The 25576-nt window shown below is 62.4% G+C and overlaps 1 protein-coding gene across 1 annotated transcript in view; it reads right to left on the bottom strand.

The window, feature by feature from the left end:
* Nucleotides 1-24172, bottom strand: part of ATP2A3 (ATPase sarcoplasmic/endoplasmic reticulum Ca2+ transporting 3) — a 59525-nt gene extending 35353 nt beyond the window's left edge. Inside the window, exons 1-8 of the mRNA XM_056807852.1 lie at nucleotides 23952-24172; nucleotides 15844-15861; nucleotides 14525-14607; nucleotides 10826-10930; nucleotides 10413-10551; nucleotides 8399-8479; nucleotides 7027-7112; nucleotides 6451-6915 (exon numbers count right to left, since the gene is read on the bottom strand). Coding sequence (XP_056663830.1) covers nucleotides 6451-6915; nucleotides 7027-7112; nucleotides 8399-8479; nucleotides 10413-10551; nucleotides 10826-10930; nucleotides 14525-14607; nucleotides 15844-15861; nucleotides 23952-24069 — 1095 coding nt within the window. The 5' untranslated portion in view covers nucleotides 24070-24172. The remainder of the gene's footprint in view (nucleotides 1-6450; nucleotides 6916-7026; nucleotides 7113-8398; nucleotides 8480-10412; nucleotides 10552-10825; nucleotides 10931-14524; nucleotides 14608-15843; nucleotides 15862-23951) is intronic.
* Nucleotides 24173-25576: the final 1404 nt, after the last annotated feature.

Below are 25576 nucleotides of genomic sequence, written 5' to 3'. Positions count from 1 at the left end.
CGGCCCCCAAAACCTGCTCCTTAAATAGGTCTGGCCTTGAGGATCCCCTGCTGTCTAGCTGGGGAAACTGAGGCTCGCAGGGGCGGGTCCTTCTGTCTGCTCCCCCACATGAATACATTCTCTATGGAGGATCAGCTGTTTCACCCTCCCCAGAGCAGGGAGCAGAAGTCTTGGGGGGGGACTGGGCGCCCAGCCCAGCACCCTGGCTGCAGAGGGGCCCCGAATGCCAGGAAAGCCCCGAGCCAGGCCTCGACGGCCGCTAGAGTCCTTCTGGGAGTCTCCAGCACACGGGGCTCCTGCGCCCCCCCACGGCCTTGTCCACGGCCCAGCGGGCCTCGGGGCTCAAGGGGGGCCAGACGATCCCAGGCCTGGCCAAGGAGCCACAGTCAAAGGGCCCTGGGCTCTGCCTCCTTCTCCTGCGTGTGGGAGCCCAGAGCCCGGAGCTCCAGGCGGGGAAGGGAAGCCCTCGGGAGCCAGGGAGGGCCTGTCTGGGCATCGCCAGCCCCGAGGGAATGGCTCCAGGGCGGCGCCTCCCAAATGATGGGAGCCCTGAGACACGCCCCCCTCAGACTAGCCCCCATCAGTGGGTTTCCGTTCATCGAGGGCAGCCCGGCCAGCAGTCCTGGAAGAGTCGGGCCAGGACGGGGCTGCGCTAAGCCAGGCCCAGGGCCAGGCCCAGACGGCCGACAAACATTATTCACAAAAAGCCCCTACTGTGTGCTGCTGACCCGACACCCAGCAGGGATGGGGAGGGGAGGGGAGGGAGCACCCTGGGGGAGCCCACAGCACGGCAGCCGCCTTGGCTTGCCCTTTGGCCATCTCGGGCCCGGCAGAGGGGAGTCCTGGCTTAGGGGGGCCTCAAGAGCTCAGAGGGGGGCGGCGATCCCAGGCTCCTACCTTGTGGAGCCTGACGAGCCTTCGAGGGCCCCAGGGGCGGAGACCCTTGCCCCGTGCCGGGGGGAGTGGCAGGGCAGCTCACCGACGGAGGCCCGGAGCGGGAGGAAGGCTGAGCGACCCCGGCCAGGGCAGGGGCAGGCGCGGGGCTCTCACGCGGGCCTCTGCTGCTGTCTCCAGGGCAGCAGCAGCAGCGGGGCGGCCCGTCTCCCAGCCCAGGAATCCCAGGGAGACAACGAGGAAGCTCTGCAGGCCGGCAGGAGGACACACAGCCTCCTCGGCCCTCTCCAGGACCCCCTGACACCAGCCGAGACAAGTGGCAGAACTCCAGGGAGGACCCGGGCCAAGAGCAAGGTGCAGGCTCGGCCCCACTGCCAGGAGCGACTCGAGAAGGCGGCAAGGCCCAGGCAGGGCTCCCCCTCGACCACACAGGCAGTTCCTGGCAGCCCTGCAGGCGGAGGGGATGCTGCTCCTCCCCACAGCTCTGGGAGGGCTTCTGGGACCAACCCTTCAGGGCACTGAGAAGGAAGCAGGCCCGGGGCACCCCAAGAGTGGAAGAGCAGAGCCCAGGCCCCAAGCCAGATCCGGCAGCCTCACCCTTCCAGGCCCTTTCCGGAGCCAGCAGCCTTTCAAACCCTCAAACCTCTCGGGTCCTAGGCCTAGCTGGAGGAAGGGGACAACGTGGAAATCAGTCCCCTCCCTCAAGGAGATGAGGCTGGCAGGCCAGCCCCTGACAACAGCCCGAGGAGGGGGCGACCACTGCCGACGGAGGAGAGCCTGGAAGGCTTCCTGAAGCAGGTGGCCCCTAAGCTGAGACGTGAAGAGAGAGACAAGGATGAAGAAGGCAGAGGTGAGGATGGAATGAGTAGCCTGAGGAAAGCTAAGGGCAGGGAACAGCAGGCAAGCCAGTGTGGGGCCCAGAGAAGAAGCCTATACCTCCCCAGACGGCCCCTTCCATTCTGGAACAGCTGATTGGGAGGGAGCTCCTCCTGGCAGGCAACTTCTTTGCAGCTCCGATTGCCCTCCCCCCCATTTCTCTGGCTCTGCCCTTGGGCCAGAAAGAACAAGACTTGTGCCACCTCCACAGGACAGGAAATTTTGTGACTAAGCTCTTTGAGAAATCTCCGACAGGAGCCTTCTGTTCCTCTTCTCATTTTCTTTCCTAGCTTTCAGCAGTCTGCCTTCCAACCTCATCATTCCACAAAATCTGCTCTCTCCAAAATTGTCTTTGCCCTCTTCATCACCAGCTCCAAAGGACTTCTCTCCATCCCCATTCTCCTGGGTCTCTCGGAAACCCTGGACCCTCCTGCTCACTCTCTTCGGGGTTTTCAGGACACCCTCCTGGACCTCTTCCTACCTCTCTGATGGCTCCTCTGTCTCCTCTGCCGGCTTCTCATTCAGGCCATGCCCACTGGGCACAGAAGACCCCTGGGGCTATCTTGGGCCCTCTTCTCTTCTTCAATATTGCTTCACTTGGTGATCTCATAAGCTTCCATGGACTCAATTATCATCTCGATGCTGACAAATCTGCTCTTCCAGCCCAAACTCCTAACCTCCAGCCTCACATATCCAGCCGCTTATTAAACATCTCAAAATGAGTGCTGTGCGGATATCTTAGACTCAACATGTCCAACACTAAACTTATTATCTTTCCCTTCAACACCCCACTCCCTTCCTAACTTTCCTATTTCTGTCCAGAGTAGCACCACCTCTCCAGTCCTCCAGGTTCACACCCTAGAATCATCATGGACTCCCAAGTCTCTCAAGGCCCCATATCCAAGCTGTTGTCAAAGCCTGTCGACTTCCCCTCCACAGCACCTTCTGGTTGATTTCACCTCTGCAGCATCTTCTGGCCAATTTCACCTCTCCAGCATCTTCTGATTGATTTCACCTCTGCAGCACCTTCTGGTTGATTTCACCTCTGCAGCACCTTCTGGTTGATTTCACCTCTGCAGCATCTTCTGGCCAATTTCACCTCTATTGCATCTTCTGGCCAATTTCACCTCTGCAGTCCTCTCAAATCCACTCCCCTTCTCTCCTCTGACCCTGCCCCCACCCTGATATCTATACACTTGGACTACTGCAGTAGCTGCTGGGGAGGGGGGGTTACATGTCTGGTCTCCTCCCCCCACTCCAGTCCATTCTCCATTCTTCAGCTGTCAAAGCGATCTTCCTAAAGTGCAGGTCCAACCATATCACTCCAGTGGCTCCCTCTCACCTCCAGAATAGATATAAACTCTTGTTGGGTTTTCAAAGCCCTTCAAAACCCACCCTTTCCATCCTCTGCCATCTTCTCACACTTTCCTCCTCACCACATACTTATTCTGTCATCACTGGCCTCCTGACTGTTCCTTGAACAAAATACTCCATCTCAGACTCCAGGCTTTTTCCCTGGGAGCTCTCCCCCATGGCCGGAAGCTCTCCTTCCTCATCTCCACCTCCTGGCTCCCTGGGATTTCAGCTGAAATGCCACCCTCTGCAAGGAGCCTTTTCCAGTCCCCCTTAATGCTGGCGCCTTCCCTCTGAGCTCACCCCCAATAGATCCTGTCTCTAGTTGTTAGGTATCTAGTTCTTTGCATGCAGCCCCCCCCACCCCCCCGGAGGGCAGAGACTGTCTTTTTCCTTGTGTCCCAGTGTTTAGCTCAGTGCCTGGCACACAGTAGGTGCTTAATACATGTTTGTCAACTTGATGACTTGAACTCGAGGCCCTCCAACACTGACTGCCTTCCTTTAGACACCCTCAGCAGACAAGGTCCTCCCTAACATGGAGTACTCAGGTGACCACAGCCTCCAGATGAGTCTGATGAGGACCAATGCCAGAGGTACTGCCTTAGTCTGCGCAAGTCCAGTGAGTGAATGATGTGATGTGACTGTCAAAAAGGCAGTTTAACCCAAAGAATTTCCCAAATAAAACTAACAGAGTCATGATCTGCCTTGTAAGGTAGGGAGCTCCCCATCCCAAGAAGCGCTAGAGAGACCAGATAGCAGCCTCTGGACAATGGCACGGCTGAGTGTCTTGCCCTGGCCTAGCGGAGCCCTTCGGGTTCTAGGGCTCTGGGATCTTGTCCTGTGACCTCAGCAAGCAGGGGAAACCAAAGGATGTTTTCCTTTCTTCTACAAATGCTTACCTCTGTCTTAGAATCTATGTTTTGGTTCCAAAGCAGAAGATTGGTAAGGGCTAGACAATGACTTGCCCAGGGTCATACAGCTAGGAAGTGCCTGAGGTCATATTTGAACCCAGGACATACGTCTCCAGGCCTGGATCTCTATCCACTGGACCACCCAAAAGCTGTTTTTCAACACAGCAGTGAGACAAGGAGGCAAAGATGAAGGCTGGCATTCAGGACCAAGTTGAGACATAGAGGCTCAGCCTGCCTCATCTTCCTCTTCCTCTTCCTTGTCCTCCTCCTCCTCCCCCTCTTTCCCCTTTTCTCCCCTCCCTGCCTTCTTCTCCTCCCCCTTTCCTCCTCCCCCCTTCCTCCTCCATCCCTGCACCTTGAGCTCATTCATTAAGGCCCTTGAGGGATGCCTCGGTTCTTCACTGAGAGGCTACAATGCTGGGGCAGAGGAGGTGGGGCTGGGAGGGCAGGAGGGGCCGGAAGGGGCTGGCTGAGCAACAAGGTGCAACAGGAAACCACTGCGGGCTGCCTGCCACAGCACCCATCCCTCAAGGAGCAGGCTGTGCAGAGGCCTGAGTGCCTGGCCGAGGGAGCCAGCACCGGCTGCAAGAGCTCAGAGGGAGGCTTTTGCTCGAGCTTGAGACGCAAGGAAGCACTTGGTGGGCAGGAGAGCAAGACCTGTCCTTTGCAGGAGGAGATTCATGAACCTCCAAGCAGGGCAGCAGCCCCAGCCCCTGGCACGGGCCAGAGCCGGCTCTCAGCTCCATGTGTTCTCACCGGCCTCCTTCCTGATAGTGAGGAACTTAGAGACCTGGGTTCGAATCCCATCTTTGGCTCTTCCTAGCAGCGTGCCCATAAAGTGCCTTCACCCATCTGGTCCTCGAGGTCCCCACCTGTCCCATGGGGAGGGGCCGGAGGGGAGGGAGGGTGCCCTGGAAAGGTGAGCTGGCTGTGGGACAGAAAAGGGTAACCGGAGGAGTCTCTCCTCCTTCAGGATCTCATGGAACATCTGGGCATGTTCCAAGGGGAGCGAATCAATAATTTGTGAGCAGAGCTGTGGATCACCCTGAGGCAGTCTAGCCCCTCCCCCAACCTCCCTAAGAGGACAGCCTACCTCTCCCAGCTTCAGCCATGAGGACCTGGAGTCCAAAAGCCCTGCGTTCAAATCCTGCCCTGCACGCTTCCTGGCAAGCTGGAGACGGGCGTCACAGCCCTGTTCTGTTAGCGCCTTGTGCAGGTGGGCTGAGAACCTCGGAACGGGCAGCGCGGGCTCCTAGAGACCGCTGGCCCAGAGTCGGGGAGACCAGGGTTCGAGTCCTGCCTCCAACGTGGCCTGGCTCCTATGCGCAGGGGGGAGGCTCCTCGGGGATCCCCTTCTCCCCTTCTCTAGGGGCCCCACTCCGGCCCCCTCACGAACTTTCTTCGAGAAGCCCCAGGCTCCCCGCTCAGCGGCAGGGGCGGTCTGGAGTGCGCCCTCCCCCCCACGCTCCCCAGGTTGGCCATGATCTGCCCCATCCCCCTTCCCTCCCTCCCCGGGGGCCTCGGTGTCTGCCCCAAGGCCTGTGCTGAGGCGGGGAGGGCGCAGACAAGAGCCTCATGCAAAGCTCTCTTGGTGGGAGGCGCCAGGCGTGGGCCCCGAGGCGGGCACGAAGCAGGAGGCTGGAGAGGAGGAGGAGGCGGGGGAGGCCGGCTGGGCGGAGGCTCTCCTGCGAGGGGCCCGGCCCCCTCGGTCAACATTGAGCAGCTGGCCCCAGAAGGGGGGATGCCGGCCCGGGCTCGCTGCCCGGGGCACTCCCAGGAGGTAAACAGGGCCCTCCCGGCCGAGGAGCTGCGCGGGTGCCCCTTTGCCCTGGCACAGTGTGGTCCGGGCGGAGCCCCCAGGCTCGAGCCGGCGCCCAGCTCGGAGGGTTTGGAAAGTGCCCGCTCTGGAGGCTCCTCAAACAGGCCCCGTTTAGCTTGCGGGGAGCCGGGAGACGCCGCGGAGCCCTCAGCCTGCAATGACCGGCGGACGGGGCGGCCCAGGGGATAGAGCGGCGGGCCTGGAGGCGGGCTCCGGTCTGCCCTCAGACCCTTCCTAGCCAAGAGGCCCTGGCCCAGTCACTTCCGCTCCCGCTTCGGGCGGCTCTGAGGCAGCGGCCGCGGGTTCGGGACGCACAAAGCACTCAGGGGCGTCCCAGGGCTGGGCCGATGGCGCCCAAGAAGGGAGCCCCGACGTCCCGGGGATGCTTCTCCGCGCCGGCCAAGCCTCTCTGACCACACGCAGGCTGAGCGGTCTCCCGGGGGCGTCTGGGGTCCCCCCGGCCCACGGCCGCCTCCTCGGCGCCACCCCGGGGTGCTCGGGCGCTCGCGGCCCCGGGGCGGCCTCTCGCCCCAGAGACAAGGGAGCCGGAGCCGGGGGCTGTGCGCGGGGAGGGAGGCCGCGCCGGCGCGCACTTACCCGGCACACGGACATCTGGTTGGTGGTGAGCGTCCCGGTCTTGTCGGAGCAGATGACCGAGGTGCAGCCCAGCGTCTCCACGGAGGGCAGGCTGCGGACGATGGCATTCTTGGTGGCCATCCTGCGGGTGCCCAGCGCCAGGCAGGTGGTGATGACGGCGGGCAGCCCCTCGGGGATGGCCGCCACGGCCAAGGCGACGGCGATCTTGAAGTAGTAGACGGCGCCCCGCAGCCACGAGCCGCCGTGGACCGGGTCGCCGAAGTGGCCGACGTTGATGGCCCACACGGCCACGCAGATGACCGAGATGACCTTGGACAGCTGCTGGCCGAACTCGTCCAGCTTCTGCTGCAGCGGCGTCTTGTCCGGCTCTGTGGCCGCCATCTGGTTGCGGATCTTCCCGATCTCGGTGTGGACTCCGGTGGCGACGACCACCCCCACGGCCCTGCCCGAAGCCACGTTGGTGCCCTGCAAGGGGGCGGGGGTGAGGGGGGAGCCCGAAGGGGCAGCAGAGGCGGGCGGGAGGCCAGCCCTCCCCGGGGCCGGGGCTCGGGGGCACCCGGCGGGCGGGCGACGTACCGAGAAGAGCATGTTCTTCTTGTCCTGGTTCACGGCCCGGGGGTCGGGGACGGGGTCGGTGTGTTTGAGCACAGACAGCGATTCACCTGCGGACACGCGCGCGCTCACCGGGCCGCCCAGGGCGCGGCCCCTCCCCCGCCTCAGTTCCCTCCTCTGCACACCCTCCAGGGCTCTGCCCTGCCTTGTGACCCAAGACCAGGAGGCCCCCCTCCCCCGCCACTCCCTCCCTCGCCCCCTGCCCGCCTCCCGTCTCAGCCTTCTCCTTTCCCTTCAGGCCCTCCCCTGCCCAGGGAGCACCAGGGAGAGCTCCGGTAAAGGCTCTTCCTTGGCCCGAGGACACGCCGGAGCCGCATCCCAGCCTCAGCCGCAGCCGCCCGGTCTCCCAGGGGAAACTGTGGGCAGAGAACGGCCAACGGGCAGGGTGGCACGGGCGGCTGGGAAAGGCGGAGGGCTCCCTGCCCCTGGAAAGCTCAAAACAGAGGCTGGCAGTCGAGGGAGGATCCTGGGCCTCAGGGTCGCGTCTGCCCCGGCCGGGGCTTCTCTCAGAGCAGGGCTGCCCGGGTGCCCGGAGCCCGGACTACAAGCAGCAGCCTCCCCACTGGCACCGGGGCTCACCAGGCCCCTCTGGGCATCCCTGCCCGGGCTTAGAGCCAGAGCCGGAGAGCACAGGAAGAAGAGGCTGCAGACCTCCTGGGGGCCACCTGATCCAGCCCCTCCTGGCACCAAGGAGGAAACTGAGGCCCAGCAGGCTCCCCTTGCCCCAGAGAGGCAGGCCGGTCCGTGCCTCGGGCCATGCTGCTAATCTGAAGCAGCCCTGTGGGCGGCCTCCGGAGAGTCGGACGGACCCCTGAGCCCCAGTCTGTGGCCGAGGGCCCACCGGCTCCTGCCTCAGCTCCCTCGCCGCCCCAATCTTCAGGCCTTCCTTCGAGGGGGCCCTCAGTGACCCTCCTAGGAACGGTCTGCCCGCCCACCCTGGCCGCGGGCCCCTTTGCCCAAGGACAGCCCCAGAGCGGCCAGAATCAGCAGCCAAGGAGTGCTGGGCCCGCTGAGTCTGGGGAGACGCTGCCGAGGACCCGCGCCCGGCTTCTTTCCACGCTCGTGCCTCCAGCAAGGCACCCCGACTCCCTGATGCCCTCGGGAGGGCCAGTCCTGCTTCAAGAGAGCCCCTCCAGCCCCAGGCCTGCCCTCCACCCTGAAACAGGAGGCGGTAACTGGAGACGGGTCTGGCTGAAGGCTCAGGCCCCAGACAGGTCCTAGATGGACCTCGGGCCGCTCCATGACGGATGGAAAAGGCCACGTGAGCTGCCCCTTGGCGCCCAGCCCAGGCTCGCCGGCCCCTCTGCCCCCCGCCCACCCCGAGCCCTGCCCTCACCCGTCAGGATGGACTGGTCGACTCTCAGGGTGGTGGACTTGATCTCGACAAGGCGGATGTCGGCCGGCACCTTGTCACCAACTGCAGGGAGGGGACGGAGCAAGTGAAGAGCTCTGGTTGGGGAGGGATGCCCCCTCTTCCTCCACTCCAGCCTTCCCTCTGGCCGCACTGGCCACCCCTCCCAGAGGCCTGGGGGCCGAAGCCGGGACTCTCCGCTGGGCTCCGCCAGCCCTGCATGTCCTCACTCTTCTCTTCTATAAAATGGGGTCATTGTGAAAGGAACTCTGGCTTCAGGCCCCGGTGGCCCAGTCACACTCGGCCTGGCTGCCTGGGCAAAGCTACACCTCAGGAGGAAATGGCTTCTTCCCTTTGCTGAATTCAACTCCCTGGGCCTCAGGGGGGGAATGGAGGGTCTCGGACCTCCACTCTGTCTCAAAATGGAGGGTTTCATTCAAGGGAAGGTAGCCAGATAGAGAGCCTCCGTGGCATTCGGGGATCTGAGTTCAAAGTCAGCCTCGCCGCTCACTGCAAGCCCTGGGAAGGCCCCTTTCTGCCTCCCTCTGGCCTTGGGCACCAGAGGGAGGTGAATTCAGTTCTCTCTGAGGCCTCTCCAGATGAGCCAGGTGGTTGCCCCAGCACATCTGAAGGCACCCCCCAAAGAGGAGCAGGGGACGGTGCCAAAGAAAGCTGGGTTCTAGCATTTGGTTCACAAGGATATGATGGGAGACTTCCCACTGATGGCTGGCTTCCTGCTCTAATGGCCTCCACCTTTACAGGGCCAGGAGGCCAGATTCTGGGTTCAACCACCAACACTGAAAGGTAACCCCTGTGCACCAGGCCCAGAGTTCATTACTGACAACAGTGGAAGGCTCTGATGGGTTGGGAATCTCTCTGACATTGATATTCCCTCCCATAAGGCTGAGAGCAACTCAGGAAGAGCCACACTCATCTATGATCACTCATGGGCTCTCCACATGAAAGGGTCCATGAAGGGGCTCCAGTGAGGCCCACGGAGCCCACGAAGAAATAAGCATAGAAGGGAGGTGGGCCAGATTGTAAAGGATTTTGAATGCCAGAGGAAGGAGTCTGTCCTGCCCTGGGCACAATAGGGGGCCCATCTGAGCTTCTGGAGCAAGGGTGGCATGGTCAGAAGCGGGCTTTAGGAATCTCTTTGGTAGCTGCATGGAGGCTGGACTAGGGAGGCTAGGGCCTGGGAGGGCCACAGGTGGGCAGAAAGGATGGAGAGCAGAGGTCAGAGGACGTCTCTCCAGGCCAGCTCCTTCCTTGGACAGAGAAGGAAACTGAGGCCACTGCTTAAGAGCAGTGGCCTTCCTGGGGAGGTGCCGAGCCTGGCCCCCTCGGCCTTGAGCAGGAACCAGAAGTGGAGGCGAGGGGGCGGTGTGTTTTCCTCTTTTCAGATGTGACCCATTTGGTTCAGGTCCCGACCTGGGGCTGAGTCAAGCGAGTGGAAAATGTGAGGCCGGCCCTGAAGATCCGGGAAGGAGACGCACAGCCAGAGGAAGCCTGACCCCGTGTGAGCTGGGACGCCGCCCCCTCCCAGCAGCCCCGGCGGGGACCCGGCCCAGGCCGCCGAGGCAGCTTCTCTCGCCGGGGACCAGGAGGGGTGGCAGGAAGCAGCTCCCGGGGCTGGGTCTAGGTCCCCTCCTCAGCCCAGGCTCCTCTGACCACTGCCAACTGTGCCAGCCCCCACCTGGAAAAGGCTCGAGACGGCGGGCACAGCCCTGGCAAGTCAGTCATCTGCCCAGGGCCCAGGCCAGAGGCCAAGAGAGATGGGCGGCACGAGGGCACAAGGGTGGCACCCTGTCTCGGCAGGCGAGGCCCAGGCTTTGGCAGGGCCCAAGGGTCAGCCCTGGAGCTGAGGGGGCCTCCGCAGGGTGCTGGCGGCACCTCGAGGCCTCGCTCCATCCTCTCTGCCAGCTTGTACCCCAGGGTGTGTGGGGGGACGGGGCTCCACCCCAGCCCCAGCCCGCGTGCCCACCGCCTTTGCCCCTACCTGCCACTTCGACGATGTCCCCGGGGACGATGTCCCGCGCCCGGACCCTCTGCACGCCCTTGCGGTCCATGCGGATCACTTTGCCCATCTCAGGCTCGTATTCCTTCAAGGCCTCGATGGCGCTCTCTGCGTTCCTCTCCTGCTGGCACCGGGAGATGCTGTCAGCGCCCGTCCAGGCTGTTCTCGGCTCAGCGGGCCACTAGTCCTGGGGACGAGGGGACGGGCCGCCCCAGGACAAAGGCCGCCGCATCCCCGCCGGCAGCTGGGGCAAGGGGGGAGGCAAGAGGGAGTCCGAGCCAGCCCACCTCCCTTCCCCATCCTCAGGGGCCCTCGGACAGGCTTTGGCGCAGGCTGGCATCAAGCCTGGGCGCCTCCCGGGAGTCCCAGAGGGCGGCCCCCTCCTGCCCCCGCACCTGCCACACTCCCACCACGGCATTGGCGGCGAGGATGAGCACGATCACCATGGGCTCCACGAAGGCCGTCACGGTCTCCTCGCCCTCCTCAAACCAGGCCAGGATCTGTGGCAGCAGAAGCGAGATCACACACACGGCCCAGGAGGGAGGGGGGTCCTCAGGGGCCCCGGGCAGGGCTGACACCGACCGGCCCGCGGCCTCTTCTGCCCACCCGCTGGGCAACCCCGGCCACAGGCCTTCCTTCTCTGGGCTCTCTGGCTTCCCCCACTCCCAGGCTGGATGCTTCCTAGCTGTCATCCCTGAGCACTCTGTCTCTCACCACTTTGTCTCTCAGTTTCCTCATCCGCCAAATGGGCACAATGAAGCTTGCACTAGCCTGGCACGACCGCTCTGGAAGCCTTGATATCAATGTGAACCCCCCCCCCCGTCTCCTCTATGGGGTATCCCAGCAGGCAAGTGCCAGCCACCAAGCCTCTGCCACAGGTTCCCGCGTGGCCTGAGCCTAGATACGTAGGAGAGACTCGAGATGGAAGCCTGGCAGCCACTGAGGCTGCCCAGCAAGGAGGGGAGGCCAGACAGCAAAGCCATGAGAAGGGACTTGAGTCCCAGCAGCTGCTCAGCCAGGCCCCAGCCATGGACCGAAGGGACGCCCGGCAGAGAAGCCTGAGAGATGAGGAGACCAAAGGACAGCTGATGAGTCACAGCAGTCTAGAGCCAGAGCTCAAGGAGGAGAGAGCAGCCAAGGAGGGCTTCCCAGAGGCGAGGGATGAATGGGAGAACTAGGATTAGAGGCTCTGACAGGGCCAGGCTGGAAGGGATCTCAGTGCAGGATGGGCAGGGAGGGCAGAGGCAGAAGGGGAAGAGCCTGAGCCCGAGTCCAGAGCCTTTCAGTGACGAGGGAAGCTCAGAAGGCAAATGGGGGGCCAAACCCAGCTGTCCTGACTCCACCATCCGCCCCGTCACCGCGTAAGGACCGACCAGCCTTGGGGACACCCCAGGCCCTGGCTGAATGTATGCCAGGAAGCCCCAGAGTTAAGGGAAGGAACAGGCCAGGCGGTCAGGAGGTGGGGTGGCCACCCCTCTTCTTGTCCCTGATGCTTTGTGAAGACAACACTGGGGGGGGGGGGTGCCAAGCCTGGTGGGAGCATCTGCATTATACCTTCCAGAAGGCCACAGGGATTGACACAGGACCATTGGGGGGAGTCTCAAAGGTCATCTAATCCCACCCCCCACCCCCCTTTACAGATGAGGGAACTGAGGCTCAGAGAAGGGAAATAACTGCCCATAGCAACACAGGAGATGGCCATGGCTCTCCATTGGCCCAGCTCCTGTCTCTTCTGCCTTTCTCACAGAGCACTGTGCCATCTTTGGGGTGGGCGCCTCCTGGGTCTTAGAAGCCAGACTAAGGAAATGTGGAGGCCAAGGCGAGCAAGAGACGAGGAGGGACAGCATCAGTGAGCTTCCCAGAAGGTGAAGGCCACGAGCCTGGCCACAGGGCCCAGAGGAGATGCCTAGTCAGAGGAAGCTCACTGCTGCTCATGAGGACCCAGCACCTTCGGCCCCTTCCTCAAGGATTCCCCATCTCCACCGTGAAAGGCCAGCTGCCTCCACCTGGTGAGGGAGGGGAGTGGCGCCTGGTGAGTGAGGGTACCTGGCAAGTGAGGGGAGCAGCGCCTGGCGAGTGAGCGGAGCGGGGCCTGGCAAGTGAGGGGAGCGGGGCCTGGTGAGTGAGGGTGCCTGGCAAGTGAGGGGAGTGGGGCCTGGCAAGTGAGGGGAGCGGGGCCTGGCGAGTGAGGGGAGCGGCGCCTGGAGAGTGAGGGGAGCGGCGCCTGGTGAGTAAGGGTGCCTGGCGAGTAAGGGGAGTGGGGCCTGGCGAGTGAGGGGAGTGGGGCCTGGCGAGTGAGGGGAGTGGGGCCTGGCGAGTGAGGGGAGTGGGGCCTGGTGAGTGAGAGGAGCAGGGCATTTGCATCTCTTTGCCTGGCAATCAGCCTTGTTTGCCTGCAACCCAGTCATCAGCACATCTGCTACACAGATTCCTTATTCTTCCAAAATGGGATCTGCCCCACTCTCTGGGGAGCTTCTCATTTCCCAGGCAAATAGACTATTCGTGCAATCCCCAGAGACCCCAGCACCTGGGCCGCCATAACAGCACATGCAGATGCCAATAGCACTGAGGGGAGGGGAGAGCTTTCTGCATACAGTAGGTGCCTAACCAACACCAGCCCCTGGCTCCCTGGTTGGCCATCTAAAGTCAGGGGAGGCAGCAGAGGCCTCGGGAGCCCTCCGGGGAGAGGCAGCCACAGAGGCTGCCCTGATCCTTCAAGTCTCATGCACAGTCCGTCTCATAATGTTCTATCACACTGCTAAACAAGTAGGAGGGCCCACTAGTTCATCAAGACTCAGGACCAGCCTAGGGGCTAAATCCCCTCTCTAAGCCCTCCTAGGTCCCCCATGTGACCTGCCCCAAGTCCCTTCCCCTCCCTGGGCCTCAGTTCCCTCATCTGTTCTGTGAGCAGGGGGTTGGGCTCCTGAGATCACTAGTGGCCCCTTCTGGCCCCATCCCCTCGCCCATATGCTGCTTTACAGGCCAGAAGGAAGAGAAGAGAGCCCTAGTCTGGCAGGAAGCTCCAGGCCATTCAGTAAAATCTCTCTTGGCCACCTGGCAATAAGGAATGCTGGCGAGGCTGGCCCACTGTGCAGGTGGCCAGAGCTGAATTACTGGACCTGTCCAGCTGGCTCTCCCCAACACCTCCACTGAGCAGACACAGCCACACTTTGACTTAGCAAACACTAGTTGGCCAACGAAGGGATATCAGAATGTTCTTTCTTTAGCAACAGCATGTCATTTACGTGCCACTGCCCAGACAGAAACCTCTCACCTGCCAATTGCTGGCCAAGCAGGAAACCCCACTGAGATCATTTGAAGCTGCCAGGCCAGTTTGTTGCAAGTTAAACTATAGAAAAACCCCAAACCTTGCCCAAGTTGGGCTGGGCTCTGCTGCCCATGCCACCTCCCAGGGAGGCCACTAAAGTGCTCATTAACTTAGTCAAGCAAATGGAGCTGGTCTGATGGACAATCCATCCCTATTCCAAAGGGCCTTCCTAGTCTCAGCATTCTGCATACAGTAGGTGCCTAACCAATGCGGTTATCACAATAGTCCCGATATGAAGTGATGAAGAGGGATGAAGGCACTGTCAGAAGAGAGAAGGGGTATGAGAGATGCTGCACAGGTGAAATCTACAAGAGATGCTCAGAGATGGAATTGACAAGAGATGAAGCAGAGTTGACACTGACAAGAGATGTTGCACAGGTGGAATTGACAAAAGATGCTACAGAGATGAGATCAAGCCGTGGCACCATATTAGATAGGAAGGGAGAGACAGTGAAGAGTCCAGGATGATTCCATGGTTGGGAGCCTGGAGGCCTGGGAGGATGCTGTTGGTCTCTACAGAGAAGATAGGATGGGGATGAGGGGAGGTTTTAGGGAGAAATGACTTGACGTGGACTCTTACTTGAGTGGCTATAGCCCTGGCCCTGGAAGGTCTGCCTGTGGCCCTAAGAAGAGAGCAGCAACCACACTCCTTGGCCTACTGTCAACAGGAAATGCACCCTAGCTTGAGTCACCTGCACCATGGGGGGGGGGGGTCATCCCTTCCTGGGCCCAGCCCCAGAGGTGGCAGGGCATTGGTCATACTCACAAAGGACACAAAGGCGGCCAGAAGTAAAATGCGCACCAGGAGATCCTCAAACTGCTCCAACACCAGCTCCCAAAGGGACTTCCCTGGAAAGCGAAGGAACCTGTGTCCAGACACCATCTGGACAGCTGCCCCTCCCCCAGAGTTCCCCGAGAGCGTGGCTTCCGGGGCAGTGCCAAGCAGGTTCTACTCGGTGCCTGGCAGCCATTCTTATCTCCAACAGAAAGGGTCATTTTAGGGCTGTATCTAGAGGCCTAGAAGGCTGGGACTGAAGTCAGGAAGAGCTTTCCTCTGCCTCAGCCTCCTCCTCTGTAAAATGGGGATAATAATACCCCCCACTTCCTCAGGTTCTGCTGAGATTCCGGTGACATAAAGCCTGCAAACCTTAAGCAGTCTAGAAATAGGAGTGGTTGTCAGTGTAGCCGGCAGGGGGCCCAGAGCCCATTTCCCATGTGCAGCCCCCACCCACCCCTCTGGGAAGAGGAGGGAGGCTCTTCATCCTCAGTCTCCAGGACCAGGACAGCCAAGTGCTCAGAACTTGACTGGTGGGTGGTTTTGAAAAATCCTTCCTGTCTGGCTTGGGATTGGTACTAAGAAAGGGCTGGGCATCCGGGCTCAAATGACTTGCCTAGTGTCACACTTAGGAAGTGTCTGAGGGCAGATTTGAACCCTGGACCTCTCATCTCCATGCCTGGTTCCCAACCACTGAGCCACCCCGCTGCCCCCTGGCAGGGTCACTTTAAGAAGCCTCTGACTGAATTGCTTCCTGTGTCAGGGAGGGAGGAAGGCAAGAACTGGGAACTCGAAAACCCATGTGAGCTCATGCTTTATATCCAACCAGGGTAAAAAGACACAATTATTCCAAAGAAGAAGCAGCAAGCTCTGCCCCAGTGGTCAAAGCTGGAGGAAGCCCAATGCCCCTCGCACACCCCACCGTGGCAGTAATCAGGCGATTTAGCCATCCTCCGCCTATTGGGTTTCCTTTTTAAATCCCAGCCTTTGGTCCAAGCATCGATTCTAAGTCAGAAGGCCAGAAGGCTCAGAAGTGCCTGAGGTCACATCGGAACCCAGGAGTCCTGCTCTAGCCACTGCCCCAGATGACAAGACTAAGGCTTGGAAAAGTAAAAGACCTTCTCAGAGCATGTCAGCAAAACCCTCCCTGGGAGGGGGAAGAGGAATAAGCCAGGCCCAGGCCCGATAACCCCCCCTCCTGCTGGGGCTCCCCAGAGCCCAGCCCCTAGTCGTGGCCATGCCAGGACCCCTCCCCCCCAGGCCCCAGGATGGACAGTTCACACAGAATTGTTCTGGCTTTACTTACGCACCTTCCTCTGCTGGAAGTTCTGGGTTTTCAGCCAGGGGCAGGAAAGAAACCGGCAAAGAGAAAAGAGAATGTTACTGAGTGAGGAGTGATCTCGGCCCCCAGGGAGACACAAGGACCTGCGAAGCTCGGCCCCGCCTTCGGGCAGCCTCGCTTGAGGCAGAGGCAAGAGGGGTCACCATCACAATGGCTGAAGCAAGGGAGAAAGGGACGGAGGCTGCCAGGGGGAGCCGCCACTCACAGAGCAGGAAACCCCAAGTTTGAAGCCTGCCTCAACTGTTTATTAGGTGTGGGAGCCTGGGCAAGTCTCTCTGACTCAGTTTCCTTATCTGCAAAACAGGGATCATAGTAGCATCTGCCTGTAGGGTCATTGTGAGGATCCCAGCATAGACATCAAAAGGGAGGAACCACCTTGGAGGGGCAATCTCAGGAAGCTTCATGGAGGAGAGGGGCTGGGCCAGACCCTGGAAGGAGAAGCATCTCCCAACAACCAGGCTCCCGAGCTTCAGACCCACCAACTCGCCATGAGCCACAGAGACCCTGGATGGTGTTTCCTGAAGGAAGTCCCTGAGTGCAAATCGTCAGAATTGAGGCTCTCCAAGCTCCAGAGAATTAGCGGCCTGGGGCCAGCTGTGCCAAGGCAGCCTCGTCACACCTTCGGTCAGAGGTCACGTTGCCCGCCAGGCAGCTGCCCGCTGGCCACTCAGCATAAGCCATGGGAGTGTGCCAGCTTGTCCACAGCTTGTTCTTAGCTGTATCCCATCAAACAAGATGAGAACGAGGAGGCCAAGGCCATGGCAGGCCAGCTGCCCACCCGCCCACACCATGTCCAACAAAGAAAGAGAATGCCCTCCCTTCCCAGTCCCAAGCAGTGTCATGCTGCCAAAGGGCCAGAGGGCCAACACCAGGCCAAACCTGCCACAGTGGCCTGAGGGAAGGCCATGCTCCACGTGCCCCATTAGAACCAGCTGTTCCAGACCAAGATGAGAAGCACTCACTGCCCATCACCCCTGGGGACACCCAGGGGCAGGTGGTGCCGCCCTCTCAATAATGCAGGCCCGGGAATAGGTGGAGGATGTGAAGGATTTCATCACAGGCCAGCACCAATGTCATCATTCCAGGACTGGAAACAGGCTTTGTTCACTCTTTCAAGTGCCTCATGGGCGCCAAGCGGCTCCGCAACTCTTGATCAGCCATCTTTGGCCTTCGTGCCTGAGCCTTGATGGATGAAACGGGAAAGGTGGGGGCACTTCCAAAGCCTGAGGGAGCCCCTGAGGCTGCTCCTGAAATGCTCCCCCCAATGGACCTCAGGGCCCATTCTGCTGGGATTCCTCAGAGCCCTTGGGCATGCCAATGCCCAAGTATCTGTGCCAAAAAGCTAGAATCCATGCAGTGACCATCATAGCCAAGGCCTGGGAGAACACTCAGGGCCTGCCCACAGGCTGATGCCGCCTTAAGGGACTCATGGGAAGGGAAAGCCAGCCAAACCGACCAAGGATGAGCACATGTCTACACTGAGGGCAGAAACCACCAGCAAAGCTCCTAAGGTGAATCCCTCCCCCACCTCCAGTCGGTCTGCTCCCCAAGGAATGTGAACTCCTTCCACTCTGTGCAATTCAAGGTGCCCAGAGTCTGGAGGGTCAGAGCGGCACACTGAACCAGGAAAGAGCCTCCAGGAGCAAAGCAATGAGAGGAGGCTGGGGCAGGAAGCCTCTGATCGGGTTAAGAATGACCGACAGAAAGTAGAAAGCACGGCGTTCTTTGTTTGCACCCTTGCCTTTGGTCTTAGAATTGATACTAGGTATCAGTTCCAAGGCAGAAAAGTGGGGGTGAGGGCTGGACAAATTAAGTGACTTGCCCAGGGTCACACAGCTAGAAGGGTCTGAGGTCACATTTGAACCCAGGTCCTCCGGTCTCCAGGCCTGCTTCTCTAGACACTGAGCTGCCCAGCTGCCCCAAAAGATGGTTTGAGCCCGACACAACTCTGCTGAGGCTTCCATCTAGCATCATCTCTTCAGAGAAATGTTGCTTTCAGAAGAAAGGGGGATCTGAAGCCAAATGGTGCCCACTGTTCAATGTATACAGCTGGCATCCAGCTAGAAGCCTCTGTTGAAAACAACACATTGGACAGTGCCACCCAGCTATAAAGATGGCAATGGCAAACTGAACTACTGCTCCTCAGGACCTGCGGAGGCAGGCCTGGGCCCAGCGGGGTCCTGTCAGAATCCCTCCGTCCTGAGAGATCAGACATGACATCCAGCTTTCCGAGCTCCAGGGTCCTCCCTGCCTCCCCGCTCCAGCAGCCTTGCTCTGACTGCGCCACTCCCTGCACAGGGAACGCCAGGGATTGCTCCCTGCTCAAGGATCTCCTCTCATTGGGCCGAGCCCACCTCTCCAGGCTTCTCGGCTGGAATCGGGCCAGTTGGACCCAAGTTCAAGTTCGACGCTAGATACTGGCCTCTGGCTACCCCAGTTTCCTCATCTGTAAAATGTGGATACTAAGAGCAGTTCCCTCATGGAGCTGTCATGAGGACCAAATATGTAATAACTCTAAAGTGCTGGGCACACAGTAGGTGCTTAATCAGTGTGTATTCCCTGCCTTTTGTCCAGCTGTTTACTCCCCCAGAATGTGAGCTTCTTGAGGGCAGGGACCGCTTCCTTGTCTTCTGCCTGGCTCTGGGCACAGGACCAGGAAACAGCAAGTGTCGGATGAATGAACGAGCCAGAGACAAGGGATTGTCCAGGAGCCCTCCATCCCCGGGCATCTGGAGGCCCCCTTCCTGAAGCCGGGCACGGACCCCAAAGCCTGGGGATGGCCGCTCTGGTGTCAGGCTCAGTCACACTTCTCCCCTCACCCTTCCTGGCTGCCATTCCACATGGTGCCCACTTGGTAAGCAGAGAGGACGGCCAGGGCCCTGCTGGACACCAGACCACGACATCCCGGGCACAGCAAGGGCACAAACCCTCTCCAGTGCTCCAAGGGTCAGTGAAGGCTGGCAACTGGGCACGCCAGGAGAGGGGAGGAAGGGCCTCCTGGCAGAGGAGCCGGCTGCTGCAAAAGCCCCAAGGTGGGAGAGAGGATTCTGAGTTCAAGAAAGCGAAGACAGCCCAAGCAGGCCAGCTCAGGGCATGCAGAGGGAAGGGGGTTCGAGCCAGGCAGACGCCCCCCCACAAGGCAGCTTTTATCACCAGCAGCGACAGAACACGGGCTGGATGGGAGAGAGGACACAGGCCGGGGGCGGGGGGGGGGTCTGACCACTCTGCCCCCTGCTTCCGGCCTCATCTGCAGGCCCCTCGGACCCCCGAGAGCCCATAGAGCTAAGGTGAGTGGTGAGGCCAGCTTGGCTGGCGGAGGCCAACAACCAAAGAAGGTCCCTGGAGGACTTCCGCTCCACCGCCCGGGGTGGGCAGCTCCCGGGCTTCTGGCGGGAGGAAAGCAGAGAACAGTCCAAGGGCCCAGGCGACCCCCGGCTCACATCCCTCCACAGCGGGGCCCCCAGCGGGTGCCTTGCAGGTCTCATCTGCCCTGTGGGGTCCCTGCTATTTGGGGTCTCATCTTACACTTAGGAAAACCGAGACCAACAGAGGGAAAGTGACTTAGCCACAGTCACACAGCACGTAGGCCTGCCTATGAGGCTGGATTTGGAGTCAGATCTCCCTCTCATGCACAGAATAAACCGCTGTGATGCCAGAGATGGGGCTGGAATGGCAATCAGGAAGACCTGGCTTCCAACTCTGCCTCCAACCCTGACACTTCTGTGCCTCAGTTCCCTGGCCTGTAAAATGGGGCTGAAAACTCCCAGGCCACAAGGCTTTTGGGAGGCTCAAAGAACTATTCCTAGGAGCCCAGAGCACCTGACAAAGGGAAAAGCATGACGCCGAGGACTAGCTCTCAAGGGGAAGCCGTCCAGCTGGCTCCTGGGAGATGGGAAGGGCCAACGGCCGCTGGGGACCTCCTTCCAGCCCCCGCAGAGCCCGCCACAAATGCGCCCACAAGACGACTCCCAGAGGGCGGGCCGGGCAGAGCTCGGGCCTGGGCTGCCACTTCCCATAGGACGTCTTTGGAGAGACTCTGTGAAAGGGCGCACGATGGGGGCTCCCACTGGTCACGGGCGGCAGGCGGAGCCACAGACCAGCTTCAGGTATCCCTGGAACCTCCCCTGGGCAGCACCCAGTGAATTCCTGCCCGAACCGTCCTGTCAAGCTGAAGCGGGTGGGCCTGGGGCCAGGCGGGCAGGCGAGCGCAGTCACGGGAATCAGGGCGACGGCCAGGACACGGAAGAGCTCAGACACAAAGTCCTCGAATCTCAGGGAGGGAAGCCGAGCCGCCCCGGGCACCCAGGGCGCCAAACCTCCCAGCAAGTGTCTGCGGCCTTCCACCACCCCCCGCCAAGTCCGCTTCCCCAGCAGGTCCTACTAGCCCTAGAGGACTGCTACCCCCCCCCCCCCCCCCGTGTCCGCAGGGTCCAAAGAGACCTGTGCAGCTGCGCAGGGGCCTCACCATCCCCCTGGGAGACTGGAAAAATGAGGAAGGGAGGAGGGAGGGAGGGAGGGAGGAGGGAGGAGGGAGGAAGGAAGGAAGGAAGGAAGGAGGGAGGGAGGAGGGAGGAGGGAGGGAGGGGGGAGGGAGGAGGGAGGAAGGAAGGAAGGAAGGAAGGAGGGAGGAGGGAGGGAGGGGGGAGGGAGGAGGGAGGAGGGAGGATGGGGGAGGGAGGAGGGAGGAGGGAGGAGGGAGGAGGGAGGACGGGGGAAAGAGGGAAGGAGGATTCTTAATGAAATGTCTACTGGGTGCCAACACAGTGGTAAACCCCAGAGTGGTCCTGGAGAACGTTCTCAGCGGGCGGCTGGCCGGGCGCACAGGGCTTGGCATGGGGACAACGCTTGTCTCGCTCCTCACTCGGCTTCCCAGAGGCCTGAGCAGGAATGCTGCGGGGGGGTGCAGCGACCTCTGCCGTCCCTCCAGGTCCCAGGCGGCTGAAGCGGGCCAGGGAGGACAGAATGCTGCAGGTGAGCCTGGGAAGTCATGGCTGGAAGCCGGCTGAGAGATCTCGGGCTCCTGCTGCCTCCTGCCCTCCACCAGGCCATCTTCCTGCTGCCCACAGCCCTGGAGCCCCTCCCGCTTTCTGCCCCTCCCTCTGGGCTGTCTGTGGCTCCCACTTCCTGGGTGGGCAGACTCGGGCCTCTCAGGTCCTTCTGACCGCTGTTGCCTCAAATTTCATTGATTGGCGTCACCTTCACTGCTTAGTATCTGAGACAGAAGTTGTTTTGCTTTGAGAGAGCACGCACACACGCTCACAACTCCCACTGCCCCTCCTTTGCCCAGGCTGTGCCTCAGTCTCTGGCCACCTTCTGGACTTGGCTCAGATCCCACATGCTGCTGGGGCCCGGGGGGGGGGGGGGGGGTTCCCTTCCGGGAGGACCTTCCTCCTGTCCGTACAGAATGCTTGAGGATGGGGCCTGGCTGCAGCCTCGAATTCGGCACACAGGAGCCACTTAATGCTGGTTTCCCGACCTCAGAAAGCTGAAGCGAGTCCCAGGAGCCAGGTTCTGGCCAGTCATCCCTCAGCCTAGCTTGGGGCACCTGCCGGAGGCACTGGGCTCTGCCATTTGTGACCTTGGACGAGTCCCTGCACTTGGGGCCTCAATGTCCTCGCCTGTAAAAGGGGGCACCTGCCCAGGGCCTGGCCTCTGGCCGGCTCCTCGGGGCTCTGGGCTCTGACCTGATGGGCCTCTCCCTAGTGAAAGGCGGGAACGTCCCCCGCCGCCCCCCGCCTGGCCAGGGAAGAGGAGCAGCCGGCAGCGGGCGATGAATCAGCGACGAACAGATGCACTGAGGGTGGGGAAGGTGGGCCCGCAGGAGATCCAAGGAGAGTCCGGGAAGGGAGAAGTAGCTGGGGGGGCCAAGGGAGGGACACCCACAGGGCAGCACCCTTGAGACGAGGAAGCCCACGTGCTCCCCCCCATTTCCCCTGCCAGACACCCAAAGATCCCCCAAAGGCACGATAAGGAATGGCCTTTGCTGTCATTGGAAGTCATGGGTTCCTCTGAAGCTGAGCAATGACTGGACCACAGTCACATGGCTCATAAGGGTCTGAGTCAACATTGGAACCTCCAAGTCCACCCTTGGGGCCCCTTCCCCCTCCCCCCCTTTCCCAGGCCCAGGAGCTCTCAAGTGGGGCCTCACAAAGTAGAGGCTGGATTGGAACTCAGGCCCCGGGACTCCTGTTCAAGGCACTCTGGGCACCAATGCTTGGAGAAAACTGAGGAAGGGGCTGAGCCTGGGCTCACCCCTCTCTGGCCACCTGGCTGGGGCTGGGGCTGACCACTTCTAAGTCCCCTCCTCCGCCCATTGAGCCACAGCAGAGGAACCTCAGAGACCCCATTTCACAGAAAGGCAAGCTGAGACCTTGCGGGTGAGGGGGCTGCCCAAGGCCAGAGCCCAGGCCTGGGGGAAGGAGGTGCCAGCTGGGCACACAGGGCACCGGGCCCACTCTGCCAGGGGGCAGTGAATCAGCCCAGTGTGCCCAGGAGGGAAGGGGTGATGGGTGGAGGTTTGGGTGCTGGCCCCCCCCAAAATCAGCACCCCGGGGTGAGGGCAGCCCAGGTTGGAAGGGCCCCATTTTAAAGAGAAGGAAACTGAGGCCACGGGGGGGGGGGGGGGGGGGGGGGGGGGGGGGGGGGGGGGGGGGGGCAGAAGAACCTGGGCCTGGCTGCTGGGGCTGTGCCTCTCCACCCCCCCAACTAAATATAGGGAGGCCTCTTGGCCGGAAAGATAATGTTTAGAAGAGCCACAGCTGGACTAAACCCCACGTGACAGCTGCCCAGGCGGGGCCTGCCCTGGGGGCGGCCAGTCACCTGCAGAGGGGGGAGAAACTAAGTCCCAGGAGCTGGACAGCCTGGCGCTGTGGGGGAGGGGCAGGGGCGGAGAACCCAAGGATTCCGGCTGGCCCCCGGGAGCCCCACAAGTGAGGTACTTCTGCCTTAGAGCGCTGTGGGCTTGGGTTCAAATCCTCCCCGTCTGGGCCAAGTCTCCCAGTCTCCCCTGGTTGCTGGGAGGCCAGAAGGAGCCGACAGCTGCTCAGCGCGAGCTGGGGAGCCGGGAAGCACCCAAAGAGTACACAGAGAGAGCGGTGCACGGCCCGGGTCCTGGGCAGCTCCCTCCCTCAGAGGAGTCTCCGAGAAGACCCCAAGAAAGGAGGAAACTGAGGCTGGGGTGGGGGGCTCAAGGGAGCAATTGGGGGGGGGCGAACCCGGGCTAGCCCCTGCCCAGCCCCCTCCCAGCTCTGCGCCTCAGTTTCCCCGGGGAGGCAGTGGAGCTTCTCATGTGCTGCGGGGGGCCTTTGGGCTCTCGGCTCCCCTTTCCCTGCCCGCCAGCGATGCCAAGGCCGCGCGGAAGGTTCCCGGGATGCCCGAGCCCTCAGGGAAGCCCAGGAGAGAGAGGGAAGGGCCTGGGCCCCCACCGAGCCCCGGCGCTGCTCCCGGGAGAGAAGGAGCTCTGCCAATCGCCTCAGTTTACCCATGGAGGAGCTGCCCGAGACCCAGGCCGGTCAGGAAGCCAGTCGCGGCCCCGGCTAAGGGGCCAAGGCACCATTTGAACCCAAGCCTTCCGGGTCCAAATGCAGTCGAGCCAAGTCGGGCCCTGGCCAAGGCAGCGCGGGGGTCTCCCTCCAGCTCCCGGCGTGCCCCGCCCCGACACCCACACGCCCTGCTGCAGAGGCGCCTGGGGCCTCATTTCCGCCCCCCTCCCCGCCCCGCCTGGGTGTGGGGCCCCCGAGGGCGGGGGTGGCCACAGCCCAGAGCCTCGCCGCTGCCCCGGCTTCCCATCCCGTTTGCCAGTCTCTGCCAGGCTTCCTCAGTTTCCCCATCTGTCCACGAAGGACTTGGCCTGCCGGCTGGTCTCCCCCAACCCGGCGGCCAAGAGGGAAGGAACCCTGCGGGGCGCCCCCCGGCCCCGCCGCCCCTTCCCTAACCCGCGTCTACGCGGCCGGGAGGGGGGGCCGGAGCAGCAGCACCCCTCGGCCCGCGTCTACGCGGCCGGGGTGGAGGCCGAGGCGCCGCGCCCGCGTCTATGCGGCCCGGAGCGGGGAGCCGGGAGCCGGGCCCCGCACTCACCGTTGAGGCCGTACTTCTGGCGGCTGCAGCGGACCTGCTCCGGGCTCAGCCCGCAGCTCTCCCGCACCGAGAAGCGCCGCAGCACGGCGGCGGCAGGCTGCAGGTGGGCGGCCTCCATGGCTGGCACGCAGGCGGCCACGACCCGGTCGGAGCCCCGCGAGCTGCAGCCCCCGCTGCCCAGGAACTTGGTCCGCAGGCTGGCGGGCGGGCGGGCGGGCGGGCGTCCTGGAGGGGGGCGGGGGCCGAGGGGCCGGCCCAGGCCGCCCGCCCGCCCGCCCCGTGGCGCCGCCCTCGCCTCCCATTGGCCTCTCCGGGAGCCTCATTTGCATCGGGTCCCCCTGGGGAGCTCCCCTCCCCCCCCACCCACCCCCGCCAGCTGCGCTTCCTCCCCCGCCCGCCCGCGGGCAGCTTCCGCCAGGCAGCCCCCACCCCCACCCCGCCCTGAGGCCCTCATTTTACAGAAGAGGAAACGGAGGCAGCAAGGGCCATCTTCGAGGCCGCCGGGGGAGAGGCGGTCCACTTCTCCAAAGGCTCCTGCGCCTCAGTTTCCCCATCTGTCCATTGGACTCCGAGCTAGGGCCACCCGTCCCTGCTGTACTGGCCCGGGTCACCGGTGCCCCAGGCCTGCCCCCGAGGCCCCTCCGTAGCGCCTCTCGGAAGCCTCTCTGGGGCAGGGAACCCTCCCAAGGTGACTGCTCGGGCCGGGAGAAGCCCGGGCAGCTGCAGTCCTTGGGACAGCTGGCCCAGGGGGAGGGGGCTGGAGTGGAGCCTGGGGGACCCCTGGGGGGATGGGCAGCGGGGCACTCCGGAGCAGGTGACCTGGGCGCTTCCTCAGTTTCCCCATCTGTCAAAAGAGCGGGGCAGCCTCTGGCCTCTGCGAGCCGCCCCCCTCGCCCCAGGCGCTGCCCCGATTCCGGCTTCTCTGCTCCCCGCAGCCCCATTCCTCAGCCCGGGAGCAGGAGGCCCGCCTGGCCAGTGATGCTGGGGAAGGTGGGTTGGTCCAGGCACCCAACAGGCGGCTGGACGGGGCGAGGGGGGAGGCGCTGCGGAGGCGGGGGCTGGGGGCGTGCCAGGGAGCAGAACTTGGTGCCCTTGCTGATGCCCCCCTTGGCTGAGAGCTCGACTGGTGCAGAGCGGCTGCGCGAGGCTGGGGCTAGGCGGCTGGCGGTGGGTCCACCCTCGGGCGGGCTCCCCCCAAGAGAGGAAAGAGGGCGGGGCTTCGCGGCGGCTGCCCGAGGGGGCGGGGCCAGGGGAAGGGGCTCAGCCGGAGAACAGGAAGGGGGAGCCCTGAGCTGGGGAGCTGGGGAGGGGCTCTCCTGGGGCCAAGGAGCTGCAGCCCTCCTTCCTTTCTTTGGGAACCTCAGAGAAGCAGGCGGGCGGGCTGGCCAGAAGGGGGGACCCTGAGAAGGCAGAGGGGGAGCAGGAAGTCTGGCCCCAGGGCACAGGGAAGGCCGGCTGCTGAGGCCAGAGCCTGGGGATCCCGCATGGCCCCCTCCCTGGCCTCTGCCGGGGAGGAAGGCCCCTCTTCTGAAGACGGGGCCAGGCTCCAGCGGAGCAGGACCTACTGTGTGCAGGCTAGGCAAGCCCTGGCCCTGCAGGAGAACCTGGCCCAGGGGCACAAGGGC

This window comes from Monodelphis domestica, chromosome 8, assembly GCF_027887165.1.
Source record: "Monodelphis domestica isolate mMonDom1 chromosome 8, mMonDom1.pri, whole genome shotgun sequence".
Classification (NCBI taxonomy): domain Eukaryota; kingdom Metazoa; phylum Chordata; class Mammalia; order Didelphimorphia; family Didelphidae; genus Monodelphis; species Monodelphis domestica.
The sequence above is the reverse complement of the archived record's forward strand: the minus strand, read 5'-3'. Positions and strand labels throughout refer to the sequence as shown.